Genomic DNA, 17,582 nt, shown 5'->3' on the forward strand with positions numbered 1-17,582 from the left:
TTTTAGACCTATTTTCAATGTAAAATGGGATAAATAGTCAATTTGATGATTGTAAGTTTTTAGGAAAGAGGAAACACTTTGGAGAACTTTGTTGTGAGTGTTTTAAAGTGTATTCTAAACAGCGCCTGCTGAGCTTGTAAAATAGACCAAATTCCTAAACGAAATGTTACATCTCCTATTGTTAGGATAGAAACTATATGAATATTTTCTTATCTCACATCCTACCCTCAGCAACGAGAAGGTTTGATATAGCATAACAATGAAAGTAAATAATATAATAAAATAAAGCATCAATTCGTTTATATCCATTTAAATTGAACCCTCGATTAGTAGTATTAGTTTTTCTACATTCACCATTTTCGCAGGAAAAGCATAAAATGTAAGAAGGCAATTTTGTGTTACTCATTTTGAGAAAGGGTTCTAGAAAATATGCTGGACCAAGGGGTACATTTAAATTTTCCTTCTTAGGTGTGCGTGACTAACAGTGAGAGTTCATCATCAGAAATAGGACTCAAGTCTATACGCTTGTCTCAGATCCTTAAGATTATTCTACTCATTCCTTTGGCATTGTCATATAATTTAAAAAGAAATAGATTTCTATCACAAGGGCCAGAATAAAAAGAATTTTAATTCTTTTAAAATAAAACAGAAAATTATATTACAATAACGTATTTCTCTTGCATTTGAGATAATTTTTTTTCACCATGTATTTGCTTTCACCTGTTTTCCTAAAACAGATGAGGGAGCATTGGTCAGAGCAGCAAAACAATTGAATTTTGTTTTCACTGGAAGAACGCCTGACTCAGTGATTATAGATTCAGTAAGTTATTTATTTCCAAGTCTCTTTTTCATCAAAATAATACATACGCATAGCTTCAAAGATAAAATAATACCAAAAGGCTCATAATAAAATAGAGATTCCCTATGCCAGTTCCCCTCTCCAGAAGCAACCACTTTCTGTTCTTTTAGCTATTTCTTTAGGCATTTATACATTTCATATTTTCCAAAAATATGTTATTAATGATACATGTTTTGATTTTTCAATTTTAGGCATATCTACTGACTATTATGTTAAATGAGGATTTCTCTCAACTCACCATCCCTTCCCAATATTATATAATTATGTACAATTTTTGGTTAAACAAGTATTCAGATCCAATTTTTTTTTTTTTTCCTGAGGAAGATTAGCCCTGAACTAACATCTGTACCAATCTTCTTCTGTTTTGTTTGTGGGTCGCCACTTCAGCATGACTGACAAGTGGTGTAGGTCCACACCCAGGATCCAAACTCACAAACCCAGGCCGCCAAAGCAGAGCACACCAAACTTACCCACTACACCACAGGGCCAGCCCAGACCCAATTTTTAAAATGAGTGAAAAACTTGAGCAAACATTTCACAAAAGAAGATATATGAATGGCCAATGAGCAATGAAAAAACATCATTAGTCATGAGGGAAATGCAAATTAAAATCACAGTGAGTTACTACCTGCCCACCAAAAAGGCTAAAGTTAAAAACATTGGCAGCACCAAATGTTAATGAGAATTAGGGCAAGTGGAATACCCGTATATTGCTGGTAAATGTGTAAAATCATGCAATCCCTTTGGAAAACCTTATAGAGTTTTCTAAAACAGGTAAACAAGCAACCAACCCAGTAATTGTACTCGTAGTTACCCAGAAGAAATGAAAGCTTATGTCCACAAAAAGATGTCTAATGGAATATTCATAGTAGCCCAAAACTGGAAAGAAACCAAACGTCCATCAGTAGCAGACTGGATAAACAAATCATGATGTACTCGTACAATGGAATATCTAAATGATAATAAGGAAGGAATTTTTGACTCAACAGCATGGATAAGTCACAAAAACATTATGTTGAACAAAAAAAACTAGACACAAAGGAGGGCATACTCTTTAATTTCATTTATAGGCAGCTCGAGATCAGACAAAGTGATTTGTCCTCATAGAATTCAGAACAGTGGTTGCCTCGGGGTCAGGGAGAAGATTGAATGGAAAATGGCATAAAGGAATTTATGGGGTGATGGGCATGTTCTGGGTCTGCATCTGGGTGGCGGTTAAACCAAGTATACCTTTGTCAAACTATACAATTCTCTCTGAACTATACGTTTAAAGTCTAGGTACTTTATCGTATATAAGTCGTATCTCATTAAGAGATCATTGTTTAGTGTTTATGTTATTACACCTGTACCAGTATTCGTAGCTGAACACTGTTGTATACAGTAATTATTTTATTTTTTATTTTTATGTTTCCTGATATAAAATTATTTCCTGAAAATAATTTTTTCCTTTATTGCGTAAAGATAAATCCCTCATCTTTTTTTCAATTACTTAATTTTCTTTCTACCTGTTACTAATTGTTCCTATACCTTTTTAGTCACTTTTGTCATAAGTCACAGCAGATGATCTGTCAGTCGGCACTTCTTTCCTTAAGACATCCTTCTTGTGTCTGAACCCTTAGGGCTTCTCTGGGGCTTGTTGGATTCCCCAGAGAGTGATCTTCCAGTTTCTGCCAAGAAAGATCTCACTCCCAGAATGTAGGGAGCTGAGCAGGTTGGGGTGTTGGGGCCGAGTGTTTCGTATAAATATGATACCAGGCCATTTCTTCAACTGTGCCAGTCAACTTCTAGGTGAAAAATCCTCTGCCTTACTGTTTATAGAGCAAAACCTCTGCTCTTCTGCCAGTATGCAGGAAGGGCCAGTGCTGAGAGCTGCTTTTCAAGTAGCTTTTACCCAGTCCTCCCCATTTTAGGGCCTTCCTTTACCTCACAATTCTAGAGCTGTCTGGTATTTCACTTCCTTAAGCCTTTTAAGGATTATGTGGTACAAACTGGGTTGATTCTCAGCTTTTCTCATGGCTGCTGTAGCATTTACCCTTCTTGTATCTGCTAAGAAAGATAGCACTCATTGATCTGTTTTCTAGCTTCCAAATTTTTGGTGCTATTATCTCTTATCTTCCTGCTATTATGAGTTTCTTTCTTTCTTTTTAAGTGTTTACGGTAGTTTTAGTGGGGCTTTGGGAAGGACAGAAAGGAAATGTGTATGTCCAGTGTTCCATCTTAATCTGAAAGTTAGTAAGTTCAATTAAAGATGATGTATTTCAGAAAGGACGATTTGTTTGTGTTGACATTTTTACATTAAAACTTCATGACTGAGGTTTATTTCCAAGAAGCCAGAGATACTTCAGCTTTGTGTAATCATGTATTCCTTTTCTTCTTAGCTGGGGCAAGAAGAAAGATACGAATTGCTCAATGTCCTGGAGTTCACCAGGTAAAACATCTGCTCTGTGATTTGTGTGTATGAGATAAATTTCTATTTATTTTTATTTTTTCCCTTTTAAATTAGTAGAAAGTGTGCTTTATTTTTATTTAACTAAATTTATTTAAGCAAAATATTAAAATCTTCAGTACAGTTTTTAATTGTCATAGCTGTAGATAGATTATAACCAGCTCTCTTCAGAGTGTCACACAGCATGACTCCTGGAGGCAGTGTAAAAATATTTGTGAACACAACTGTCTGTATCACAACTATGGGGTATAGTCCTGGGAGTCTTATGGCTAGTGATCTGAAAACATTGCTATACTTAGAGGTGCCAAGATTTATGTGGAGTTAGATGAATCAGAGTGAGGAACCCACCATTCTAATTATCTGCTCATTGTATCTAATTGTCCTTGAGATTTTTGAAGCCATATCCATCTCCCTATTAGGTATAAAATCAGTTACCATCTAGTAGAAAACAGCAGAAAGCAAAGAGATTATCCTCCTTACTTTGTTTCTTAGGGTGAAATAATAAAGGCCTTTTTTGGCTTTTTATTCCCCTGTGATTATGTAGTTACCCAACTAACCTACATTCTAGGGGCAGATAGGCCTTAGCTACAGACAGGAGGGTCTTTAAAGATTGCATCACCATTCACGGGACACTTAAAAATATCTTCAAGGCCACAGCCAGGAGGTAACGCTGATATTCAAGGAAATAAGTGTCTGTCTTTTTTCTTGAACTTTCTCCTGCATAAGGCAAACGTGTATGCTGACTAGAAAAGGTATTTCCTTTTCTGTGCCAACTTTAGTGGCTGTCTTGGTTGCGAGTGACCACATGCCAGTGGTTAATATCAAAAGTAATGGGGTCTGTTAACTTTACCATTTAGGCACTGTTTTCTTTACTTGTATGCACTGAAAGGCTCAAGGGAAAATGCATAAAAAGAAGTAAGGTGATTAACTGTAAGAGAGTATTCCCAAAGTGTATCCCCCATCTCTTTTTTATCATGTCAAAGTGACTGTTTTTTCTAAGCCTGCTTGTATTATGTCTGTAATATCTTACAGATAGTATATCAGTTAGCATTTGGATATGTTTGTTTATTAACATACACTTAGGAGCACTATGCTAAGTGTTAATACCATGAAGAAAAATAAACCAAGGTTAGGAGTTTAAGCTCTTTCAGGATGCTCTGATGGGGGTAAGCTTAAGCTTGAAAGTGAGAAAAGTGAACATGATGTTATTAAAATAGTCTTTGTGAAAGACATTAGTGGTTTAGAGTAGGATGATGGTAGAGAAAGTAAAGTGAAGTTGATAGAATCTGGATACCTTTTGGAGGGAATGTCTGGGGACTTTGGGATGGATTGGATGTGGAAGGAGGAAAGAGGAAGTGGTTACGGTCCGTGACATGAACACTTGGGTGGATAGAGATACTATTTACACAGATGGCAGATATAGGAATAAATGCAGAGGGTGATATGTTTGAATTGTTCAGTTTTAGGTGCCTGTGGGGTATACAATTAAGGTGCCAGAGACAGGCAATTGGATGTAGGGGGCCGGGAACATAAAAGAGAAGGCTATGGCTGAAATGTAAATTTGATAGTCATTCGCCTGTAAGTGTTATTTAAAGCCGTGAAAATGAGTTGGATCTCCCGGAGATAAACTGTGTAATGAAGGAAACAAAAAATGCTGGGGATTTTGCTATGAGTAACTCCAACTGTTAAGGGCTGGTTAGAAAAAGAGGAATTAGCAAAAGAGCCTGCTTTATGTTGTGGTCAGAGAAGTAGAGAATAGAGAGAGTAATAGCACGGAGCCAAGAGAAGAGGATGATTTCATGGAGAGAGTCATCATCTGTGTTGGAGGTGCTGCAAGGTTAGGTCAGGTGAAGATTGAAAAGTGTTGGATTTAGCCATTCAGTGGAATGATGAGGAAAGAAACAAGATGGGAGTGACTGGAAAGTGTAGGGGATGTAAGTGGAAGAGGCAGTGTGCCTAGTGATTGTCTTGAGAAGTTGAGCTGTGGAGGGGAAGAGGGAGAGTTGGAAGGGGGTGTTCCTCAATGCGGGGAGGGTTGTTTGGGATGAGTTTTGTAGGAGAGAGACTGGAACATGTTTAAATACTAATGAGAAGGATCTATTCTAGAAAGAGAAGATGCAGATTCAGGGGAGAGCCACATAACTTTAGGAGTGAGGTGGCTAAGAAAGAGGGGTGAGAATGTTCATAGCACGTGTGATAGGAAGGTCTCTGATAAGAAAAGAAATGTTTCCTCCATTGTATCAAGAAAAGAAACAGAAAAGATGGTGCATTGTGGATAATGTTCAGGTTTTAATGGCAGAAAGAATAGGGATTTCTTGCCTGAGGCTTCTGTCAAGGTGAATTGCAAAAATTCAAAGGATCCTGAGTGCCGAGGGTGCATTGAAGATTCGGAGAATGGAGAAGGTGTTCATAGTCCTGCAGAGAGTGAGAGAGCAAGCTTGTTAGGAAAATGTAGTTGGCTGCAGGGCAGTATGGAACACCCAGTTGACATTGGTATCATGTATTTACTGATCTGTGGCTGGGTGAATTTTCTCCAGCAATGTCCATTTACCGCAATGTACCACAGAAAGCATTCCTGTTCACTCAAGATTTGGGAGTTATGCCAGGAGAAGAGAAGACCAAGGAAGATGCTAAGTTTGGGACCATATTGTGAAAGCTGGGTTAAGAGAGGCAAGGGTCAAGAAGGGCTGAGATAGAATATACACATGTCATTACAAAAGGACAGGGAGCAATTAATGTATTCCTAAAGCACACAGATGGAGATCGGAGATATTAGTACAATGGGGATTATGCATGGAGAAAGAGAGGACTAAATGTTTCTAGATACCTCTGAAAAAAGCTCCTAACTATATGCTATGACACCATATCTTACTGCTACTGTATAGTGGACTCTTCTCAGTTTTTTTGCAGCAGAACATTATAAGGTAAAACAAGTGGATACAGACACTTGAGGAGTCCTTTTTTCCCCTAATTGCTGGAGAGAATGCCTGTACATGCTTGGTTCCAAGTGAGGCCTTTCCTCTGCAGTGTTCTACCAATTTGTTCTGTTCTGTGTTATTTGCTCTCTTTGCTAATGCGTTGGAAGATGTTGTATGTTTGACTAGCAGTTTTTATTAAACTGTTTACATTGCCAACACAGTATTAAAATGTTTGTGCTCATTAGCTTAGTTTTGTAATATAAATTAGGGTTTTTACATGATTCCAATGGTTTGCCAGTAATCTTTGAAAAACAATAGTTGTGAATGCTTGAGTCAGTTTTAAAGTGCTAGTGTTTGCCTTTATATGTGATTGGGTATGCACTTAAAATTGATTGTCATTTCTGTTTTTAATAAAAACTATAACATACAATTCATCTTGAAAGATACCAGCTTAAATATTTTTTAAATCTGAAAACATTGAACCAGAACTCTCCTCTACCCTGGTGGGTACTAACTCCTGCAGGTTTCTAGGGAGCCATTTTGTAAATTATTCCTCTTGGGCAGCAGGTGGTACCCTGGTGCCTTAAAAAACATATGTAACTTCCAAAGGTACCCAACGATACAACCAGGGGATAGTTTGTATATGTGGAAGGATGGCGCTCATAATTTGGTCAAATTTATTTTTTCACTATGAGCATTAAAATATGTGAGGCATGACAAACATATATATGCATATGCTCAGTATGATGATACATTATGGAAAACCTCTTTCAGCGATAGAAAAAGAATGTCGGTGATTGTTCGCACTCCATCCGGGAAGTTACGACTTTACTGCAAAGGAGCTGTAAGTTTTTATTTTTGTCCTTTACAGTGTTGATTTATGATGGTTTATAATGTATATGTTAAGCGTTCTGCTATGGAAATGTAACACAGATGTTTAGCATGAAGTTGCTGACATCCACTTTTGTTGGTGTTTTATAGTAATAGTGTTCAGCCTCTCCTGGTAAAATGTGGAATTCCTTCTGGGTAGATTAGGTACTTTGAAAAAGTTTAGCCTAGGTTATTTATATAATTTGATTTTTGATACATAATAATTGAGGTTTATATTATATAAATAAGTTGGAAGACAAATACAGAAAATGTTTTTAAATTGCATTAGAAATGTAGTGATCCACACCACTTTGAATCTAATTTTTTAGAGACCATAGAAATGGAAAGAAAAAAATTGGATCATGGTGACTGCTATAATTTCTTCATGTGGTGATTACTATTTGTCTTGCGTTGTTTTAATTATAAAAGAATTTCTAACTATTGTTTGGCCTTGGTATACTAGCAGGTTATATTGACAGAAATAGTAATATTTCATTCTGAGTTTTCCTAGTTAAAATATGTTTACACTCATGGAAAAATAAGAAATCTACTGACCAGGGGCTTTTTTTGTTCTTAAAATTAGTGTGTTCCTTCTGAATTATCCTTTACTGGTGCCTAGTCTACTTGGACTAGTCAGGTAATTTGCCAACTTGGAACTTTGACTTTAAATATAATCAACAACCTTGCTTTATCACATGGAACTTGGAAACTGAACTTATTAAGAAGCCCAAGCTTACCACTTAAATTCCTGCTCAGAATGTTTTCAGTTCCTTAGTTTTAAAGCATTAAAATGCAATCTTTGAGTGCTTGGTTTTAAAGCATTTTAATAGAATTATTTTGTGATGTCTCATGAATTGTGTTAAAATTCATTTTGTTCTTGATTCAGACATGTAACTTTTATTCATTGTGTACGTTTTATCTACAAGACTTTGAACTGGATTTTGGAGATAGGAAGATAAGACCCAAGACTTGTCAGGAGCTTAAGACTAGTCAGGGAAATGTATATAAAGAGAAAATTAGATTACAATATTAGCATATATTGTAAAGATCTTCCGCATCCCACTAGTGACAGTTAGTGATAAGGGAATAAAGAGAACCTTTGAGACCTCCCACTTTAAATGGTTGATATGTGTCCAGTTTACTACCCCAACTCACATCCTTCCTTTCTTAGTTTTAATAATCTTCTACCTAGAAACTTTGGGGAGTTAAACCATTGAATAAAAAATTAAAGCATTGAGCTTCCTTTTGAATAATCACAGAGATGTTTTGCATATATTAACTTGCTTTTAGTATTGTTTCCCCCCCACTCCCAAATTGACTGTGAAATGTGGCTAAATACTAAAAAGGCGTAAACATGTAACACAGCAAGGTACATTTGAGAACTACATGTAGTTTGGCAGGGGCTAGCAGAAGGCAAAGATGGAAGGGTGGGCATAAGTTAGGTCATGGGTTATTTTTCATGCCCAAGAACTTGTACTTTTTTTCTGGATCATTCTGATGCAATTTAGGAAGATGATTTAAGGCAGAAAGGAGATGCATACGGAGTTGCCAGTTGAGGCCATTGACTATAGTCCAGGAAAGAGTTGATAAGGATTGGAATCAAAACAATTGCAGAGAGAATTGAGAGGACAGAGATTTAAGACCTAGTAATTGATTACATGTGGGTGGTGAGGGAAAAGATATGATCAAGGATTATTATCAGATTTCTACTTGGCTGAGTAGATTAAGTGATAAGCTTAAGCAAAACAGAGGGTTGGGAGCTACATCTGGGCCCTAAGGCAGAGGTACCTTGATTTCATGGGGGAAGAAATCTAGGGTGCTGATACAGATTTAGGAGTTGTTAAGTCCTAACTAATTAAAAACAGGTGTTAACTCCTAACTGACTAAAAGCAGAGGGCTGATGAGATCTCTTATGAAGAAAATATTACGTAAAAAGAGGAGGGCTAATGAGGAAAAGTAGAGGATCCAAGAATGGAGATTATAATTTGGAGGAGAGTCTGAGGAGTCTGTTGATTCCTTGGTAGGGTGAATAATCAACAGTGACAAGTGCAACAGAATACTTGAGTAATAGGGGCCGGCCCGGTGGTACAGTGGTTAAGTTCACACATTCTGCTTCAGCGGCCTGGGATTCGCCAGTTTGGATCCTGGGTGTGGACCTACGCACCACTTGTCAAGCCACACTGTGGCAGGCATTCCACATATGAAGTAGAGGAAGATGGGCATGGATGTTAGCTCAAGGTCAGTCTTCCTCAGCAAAAAAGAGGAGGATTGGCGGCAGATGTTAGCTCAGGGCTAATCTTCCTCAAAAAAAGAAAAAAGAATACTTGAGTAATAAAGTCAATTAAGAAGTCATCAATAATACTTTCCAGTCAAGGTAGCATAGTCTGTTCATACTTTGATGTATCTTTTCTATTTGAAAATCATGGCAGTGAAGATATAGTATAAAGAGAAAACACAAAAGATAAAACCAGGCTCAAAAACAAGATAAGCATCTTTGAAAACCAAAATATCAATAGAAAATCAAAGTGGTACATTGAACTGAAGTCTCAAGCTGAGTGAAGTGGGAGTGCCAGGCCCTGGGTTCAGAATCAAGGAGCAGTGGCTGAAGTCTGGTTTCTGTGGGGCAAAGGAGGAAAATGGTGCTGTCTGTCAAATACAGATGACGGCTACTCTCCCCATTTTGTAGCCTAAGACAGTCGTGAGCTTCCTAATCATGGGAAGATGCTAAGGAAAGCTCATGCCTCTGCTGGAGGTTATATAAAACCACTAGGTTGGGATACATGCAAAGAGGGAGAAAGCAAGTACAAAACTTAAGAGACACATGAGGAAATCTCATGCCAAAGAGAGAACAAGCACATAAGTGGCTGGAGCATGAGTTCAATCCAGATGAAATCATTTGTGTAGACCAGTCTGACAGAGGATGTTTAGTGCTCAACGTGATAAAGAAATTAGAATTATTTTTCATCACAGAGAAATTAGGGGAAGGGAGGAGTGGGGATATGTGTAAGGTAAGTTAGGAATCAAAATTAAATTTAAGAAAAAACATCAGTAAATGGAATAAAGTCTAGATTACACGGAGTTGAAGGGCTGGGGGTGGAGTTAGTGAATTGGAAGATAGTACTGAAGAGTTTATCTAGAATAAAGTACAGAGATGGTGACCGTGTGTGTGTTTATGGATGACTTATTTTCTTGCTTTTTTCTAGATGTTCTGCAATGAGGTTATCTTGCTTTGTTAATTTTTAAATGAAAAAAGGAAAAATATATAATACACAATTTATGTCGGCAATAGTAGCCAATTTAGGAAAAGTTATTATAACAAATAAAAATTCAATTTATTTAAGAAAATAAAAATCCTGTTCCAATACTTATATGCCAGAGGCGAAATTAGACACTTGACTATTACACTTAATGCTTCAGAGACCTTAAAGTAACTGAATATTTCAGATTAAGGGCTCCCTAAATAAAATTCGGTGCCATACACAAAAAAGGCCACATCTAAAATTAGTTATTTTTAGCACTTCACCACCACATCGGATGCAAAGTAAGATAAATCTGAATGGTGCACATAAACACAGAAAATGTATGTTAAATAAAATTCCTTATTTAAATATAGATGTCTCTAATGTCTTTAGCAAACATTCCACTTCACAGGGACCAAGCTTCCCACAGTCTCACCATGTGGTTTAACCTGACAGCATGATCAGAGTCCTTGGTAGTAATTGGCTAATTTATAGCAAGATTATCTAGGTAACTTCAGTATAAATTGCAGTGCTTAAATAAGTAATTACATAAGACCTCTTTTTTCCTACTTGCTACCTTCATATTGTTGACTCTTGCATTTCATGGTACAGTCCTTCTTTATTTGGCAATATTGTATAATTGTATAATATTGTATAATTGGTCTTCCATACAAGTGAAATTTCAGGATGATTGAGGACTACTTTGCTTCTTATTCATTTAACACATTATTTTTGAACACTGCCATGTGCAAGGTACTGTAGGTGCACATAGAGTGGCATTGGAACTTCAGTCTAAAAGATAAATCAGTAAACAACTTTTTGAAGGAAAATTCACCTAAGATGAATTATTCACCTTGAAGCCCTAGGCTCTTTATGTAAGTGACTGTAATCTGACTGTGCCATGCCACTTGAGAGCATCCCCTCACCAAGATTCTTCACTTTTACCTTGCCAAGGGCCAGGCTACCAGATAAGTAAATCCAGTTAGGATTTTCTGTAAATGTAGACTCAGCAGGTTCTAAGTCTGATCCTAGGAGATGCACAAGCTTTAGTTCTTATGAAGAAACCTTTTTTGGTTCCTAACAATGTACCAAATACTTGATGTAGCCCTCTGAATAAATTAGTATTGCTTTGGATTGAAAGGTATCTGACTGTATTTATTTCCACATGTAAACATGGCCGATCATGATGGTCGTTTAAAAACAAACTATACAACGCATGTAAAAGGCCACATTCTCTCCCCTGTTTTCCTTGATACTATAAAGAAGGTAGAAAATTCTCCTATTCTGAGCACCAGTTTCTTCTACTAGAATGCTTGGCTACATTGCAGAATTTAATCTCCCTAGCCTTATTACTTATCACTTTTGTTTTCATGATTTTAATTTTTTTTGAAGATTTTCTTAGTTTTAAAATGGCCTATTTTAATTTCATTGAAAATTTCATTAGCCTCTGGAAAAAATAGAGTTCATAAGTTATACCTTTCATTGTCAGAAAGGAGCCATGAGGGGAAATTATCATTTCCTTTTGCTTTGCCCCCCTTCCCATTCCGCCACTGAAAAATGAAAAGAAATTCATAATTGGGACCTGGAATATTCCATCTGTTCTGAGGTCACTAAGCTCTGTTTCTCTCAAGGGTTCTAAATCATACTCCATTAGTCTGCTTCCAAATCTTAGGCCTGAGACTCGAGACCCAGAATGGGTAATACCACTGAGAAAGTAATTGCAGGTAAATGATTTATTTTTTCCTGATCTCATAAAACCACGAAAGCCAAATACTAAAATTCTTAAAACATTAAACCCAAACCAGAGAATAACTAAAAGAAAAATAGGCATTTTATAAAGGGGCAAAATCAGAGAAACATAAGTAGTGCATAAAGTTAAAACTGAAAAGGACTTTAAAGATAATCCAGTAATTGAATTTTACAGACTAAGTACATTGAGTCTTAAAGCTAAAATGACACAATCAGAAGTATTCAGCTATAAGGCAATGCTGGGTTTGTCCAGGGTTCTCCCCACTATGCCTACCAGCCCCCTCAATGAATTTAGTTCTGTATTTCTCACAGTTTGTTCTTTTGTGAGCATCCGTCCCATAAAGATGCCCTAACCCCTAAAACGTTCGATGGTGAGTGAGTTTGGGGCACTTACCATATTGTCACCTTAGAGACCCACCATGCACATTAGCATTTTTAAGGGTCCAAGAAGTTGCAGTAGGGCAAGCTGTTTAGTTTTGTTCGGTCCAGCACTTCCCAGAATTGTTGAGTGCTGGACCATTCTCCCTTGTAGCACCTATGAACCCTGCAGTGTCCCACAAAACCTTCTGAGGTGGGAGGAGATCTTGTAGCACGTGGGAGGTCAGTGAAGTATTAATAGAATATGAGATTTGGGGCATTGGAGTAACTACGGATTTATTCAGAAAGGAGAAAGATGGAAACATAAGACTAGAACCTTATTCCTTAGGGTCATAGGGGAAACAGTGTTGTTAGGGAAAAATATTTTTGCTGTAAAACTAATGCTAAAAGTGATTGGTTGTTTTTGTACTGATTTCCTGCTAACCACGTTTCCAACATCAGCTTGATTAAACTCAGAATGCTCTGTTTCAGTGTGTTATACCTTCTGCTTGTTTTCTAGGACACTGTAATTTATGATCGACTGGCAGAGACTTCAAAATATAAAGAAATTACCCTAAAACATTTAGAACAGTTCGCTACAGAGGGTGAGTGTAAAATGGCAATAAAGATGATTAAAATAAAAAGAAATCTTGTGCTACTGGTGTCTTGCAGGATCATCGTTATTATTTTACTTAGAGATTCCTAAAGTAAGAATAATTTCTAAGTAATTATTGTTGGATAATTTAGATTATGCTATATGCTGTTCCCACCCAGTATTTTTATTTTGCTTTCCTAAAACTGTACTTAGTAAAATTTTGAGAGACTTCGTCCCCGTGTTTTAGGGGATATGGGGCCTATAAATCTGTTCACTTTTTAGAATGGATATGATTTACAGTTTAAATACTTTGCTTTGTATCTTAAGCAATTCAGAAGGAAAAGAAACAAGAGTCAAAGAACTGGATATTCTTATCTGAATATGAAAGAGGAGAATAAAGATACCTATATAGAACTATTAAAATAGTTATCCAACACTGTTTCAACCACAGACTTTTCCTTAAGCCCCTACCACATGCCAGGCTGTGTGTGAGGCCTGAGAATCCATGATGAATGAGCTCAGTCCCGTCTCTTGGTCCTACTGAAATATATGATCTGTGCAACCAAACACTACATCGTCTGGGGAGATGATCTGGATTAGATGAAAGGAAGTGAGAGCTGTGAAACATTAGGGTCAGTTACTACAGGATTTCGTAGAGTTTTATATCTGAATTTAACAAAAGTGGCCGGAGCTGTATCTGAATCTCCCATCTCAGTTTTCACTCTTGTCTGCTTCAGCTGGAACTGATGCCAATAGCACCAAGCCTGACCTCTGACCAAATGCTTTTTCCTCTGAATCCAAGCTGCGAAAAGATAGGAATGTTTTAAAAAAGACTAGGCTTTGAAAAGCAAGAACATGAAGAACCTTCTCCCAGTTGTCCTCCAAAAATGGGAGAGTGTGGAGACACACATGTTCATGGAGTTCAGATTCCTTAAGACGCCCAGGGTTGGCAGGTACAGCCTACCCAGCAAACAGCACGGGTTCTTATTTTTGAGGATTAAGGGAGCATCTTTGTCTTCTCTGGTTGTGATGTTGAAGATATTCCAGCTCCTGGCTTAGCCTCCACCTCCACCCCATTCTTTCTGGCCCTAGGCTGAGCAACACTACTCCATGGCTACCCTAGAGTAGGTTTCCAGCCAAGTTTCCAAAAGAGAAAAACTCATCCTAATGTGGCCCCAGTGATTTAAGCTCTATGCTCAGTGATCTGGCAATAGATAACCCTTCTCCTTTCTTGGAAGATAGAGTCTATGTTCTTGTTTTTGACGTGTTCCCCAGCCATATTTTATTTGACTTGAAATTACCGGCACCCTAGTTATTCTGAGAGTTAAATGACTTTGAGTGAGGGCGTTGTCTTCTCAGGAACCTAGTTAACTGCATTTGTCATGGCTGACAAATGCCTTTGCCTGTCGTTCTAACCCACCAATTTTTTTTCTGGCTGAGAGTAACCTCCAGTGAGTTATGAAACTGACAGGCACCAAGCACTGAGAGCAGGTCACCTCAAACATCAGCTTTGACAATGTTTCCCCAGGGTGTTTCTGAGGAGTATTGCTTTTTTTGTCTCTATCCCAAATTTATTTTAGGCTCTTTATAGTACAGATTTACAGTGGTAAAGAGCAGTAACAAATACAACCGTATATCCCATAATAGGTACGTGACTGTCCCAATAGACTCCACGGGAGTCCCTTTCTTCCTTCACAGGCATCTCTGAAGCCACTGTTACGAGCCAGACACTGTGCTCCGTACTGGAGTTACAGATGAGAAGAATGCCAAGTCCCTGCCTTCCAGGAGCGTTTAGCTCACATAGGAGAACCTCAGGAGAAACAATATGAAACATTGCTGTCATTCGCACCATAGGAGTGTTTGAGGATTTCTGCCTGTGGAGTTGGGGTTAGAGAGGGATGATTCAAAGAGATGATTTTAAGAACTGAGTCTTAAAGTAGATGCAAGGCAGACAGCAGAGGAGAGTGGAAGAGGGCGGAATGGAGAAAAAGTGACCAGCATGTGCAAAGACCCTGGTACGTAGGACGTGAATGACAGAGAATGGGGTTGAAGACAATTGTTGTGCGGTGAATGAGCCAGACTTTGAGGTTTGGACTTCATCCTAGGGAGCGATGGAAAGATTTCTAGCAAAGGAATAACCAGATAAGATTAGGATTTTAGAAAAGCCACTCTAGGCATGGAGGATGGACTGAGAGCTGAGAATTAGCATCAGGGTGCCAATTTTAAAAGGCTGGGGAACATTAACATATATTTTACCTAAGGTTTTGTCAGACTTGAATCAGCCTTCAATGTATTATTTGAACTGAATCAGTATTCTCAAGATGAAAGTTTGTTAAATAAAAATAAAAGTGTCAGACTTCTGAATAACATCTTATTTGGTGTTGGGGGGTGCATGCTGTCTTTTTTCAGGATTAAGAACTTTATGTTTTGCTGTGGCTGAGATTTCAGAGAGTGACTTTCAGGAGTGGCGAGCAGTCTATCAGCGCGCGTCTACATCTGTGCAGAACCGGCTGCTCAAACTCGAAGAGAGTTACGAGTTAATTGAAAAGGTACATGGATGACTCTTTTGCTCGTACGGAAAGTTTGGTTTCCAGAAAACTTCAGTCTTTACTCAAGGGGCCAATAAAATAAAAATCAAAATACCTTGACACACCACTCACTGTTGAATCTTCTCTGGTCTAAGCATTGACAAATCTTAATACTGGTTAAAGTTTTTGCTGAAAAGTCTCTGAGGTTACTTTGTATAGATCTTCACTGGAAATTAGGCCAGTCTAGCCATCTCCTGGCCAGTGTATTCCATTGCTTCTGCATCACGGAAGATATGCACCTCTCCGCCCACACAAAAATGCACACAAGTTACACACACATACATGTGTACATATAGTTAATAAAGCTGTATAATATGTAGTACAAAATAATACAATAAATATGCAGCTTGTGTGACTCTAGCTAATAATAAAGTTACATGAACAATCCAGTTCTTATACCTGGCCAGTCCCTGTTCACTTGTATACATCCATCATTTCTGTCACAACTACACATATCCTCATTTTACTGATAAAGAAACCAAGGCTATTTAGCCAAAACGTGATGGATACACTGTGATGGATGCTGTATAAATAGTAAGAAATCTTGCTTCCTTAATTAAGAATAGCAGTCATTTTACGCAGTACTTACTGTGTTCCAGGTGCTGTTTGTAGCACCTGGGTCTATTAACCTATTTAATCTTCACAACATCCCTTTGAGGTCGGTGCTGTTCATTATCCCAGTTTGACAGTTGAAGAAATCAAGGCAACAGAGAGGTTAAGTAAGTTGGCTGAGATTACACAGCTCATAAGAGAGCAAGCCAGAATTCTCATTCTGGCTCCAGAGTTCCTGCTCTTAGCCGTTCAAGTATCTTCATTCTAACCGTTAACTTTCCATTAACTAACGTCCTAATTGCATAATTCCTTCAACTATATTCACATTTGTACTGCATAGCATCAAGCTTCCTGTTAACCACAGTTTACTTGATCTTGCCTTCAGGTGAGTAAAGGCCAGCATTTTTTTCCTCCTTCCTCTCTCTAAAATAATGTACTTCCTGTCTTGAAAGGTAACCAGCACCACTGATACCTCCCTGGACTTCTCTGCTCTTCCTCTCCCCACGTACCCTCCCCACCTTATAATACTTGGAAATGACATGCCCAGCCGCAGGTGGTTTTCCCTATTCTACAGGTGCCGTATGTGACTGTTCTCCTGTCTCCTTGACAGACTGTGATCACTTTAGGAGTTGGTTTGTTTCTCAGACTTCCCTTATATTTGAGCTTATTCCTGTATCCTGCTTATTTCTCAGAAGACTTGTGACAGCATGTGTGATACCTTCCAACTTGATGACCCTGTCCCAGATTTTAGATGTGCACACCCAACAGGGGACTTGTTACCAATCAACTTATCGAATTTTTCTCTTTCTCTCTCTTTTTCCTAATGTACTTATATATGATTATGTCTTGAGGGTATTATATGATGAGATAAAATAATATTTTATTTATGAGACCATGGCTATAATCTCTTTCAATCTCTCCGACTAAAGTCGCTTGTTGTCTTAAAGCACTGATGGCGTTGATTTTAATCTTTTACTTTTCTTACTCATTTGGGAAGTTAATAAGAAATTACCCTGTTTCAAAATGATTCTTTTTCTCATGTCTCCTTTGCTACACAGCCCGAATATGATGTAGTCTCTTCCCTCGTGGTAATGAGATAGAATTTATATGTAACAAGTGACAAAATATTTGAAAATGGATTCCACACATTAAATTTTGTTGCTATGTGAAGCATACTGTAAAAAATTCTGGGGTTAAATGTTTAGTGTGCCTAAAATTTTTACTCTGAATGTCCTAGAGTTTATAGATTAGATTTAATAGGTTTAACAACTGTTGTTGTGTGTATATGTTTATGTATGTTTAATATCTGTTACTAAAAGACTTGTGACTTCCATCTTTTAAATGAAATAGATGTTCAACCTTTTTCCAGCAGATGGCGATCATGAGTCACTTTGAAATTTATGTTGCCT

At 37.7% G+C, this 17,582-nt stretch overlaps 1 protein-coding gene across 5 annotated transcripts in view; it reads left to right on the plus strand.

The window, feature by feature from the left end:
• The window catches only part of ATP8A1 (ATPase phospholipid transporting 8A1), a 221,318-nt gene that overhangs the window by 103,580 nt on the left and 100,156 nt on the right, over positions 1-17,582 (plus strand). For all 5 annotated transcript variants that reach the window (XM_070505963.1, XM_014857150.3, XM_070505962.1 and 2 more), the window contains 5 exons: positions 738-820; positions 3,238-3,287; positions 6,998-7,067; positions 12,959-13,043; positions 15,443-15,582. In XM_070505963.1, coding sequence (XP_070362064.1) covers positions 738-820; positions 3,238-3,287; positions 6,998-7,067; positions 12,959-13,043; positions 15,443-15,582 — 428 coding nt within the window. The remainder of the gene's footprint in view (positions 1-737; positions 821-3,237; positions 3,288-6,997; positions 7,068-12,958; positions 13,044-15,442; positions 15,583-17,582) is intronic.

This window comes from Equus asinus, chromosome 3, assembly GCF_041296235.1.
Source record: "Equus asinus isolate D_3611 breed Donkey chromosome 3, EquAss-T2T_v2, whole genome shotgun sequence".
Lineage (NCBI taxonomy): Eukaryota > Metazoa > Chordata > Mammalia > Perissodactyla > Equidae > Equus > Equus asinus.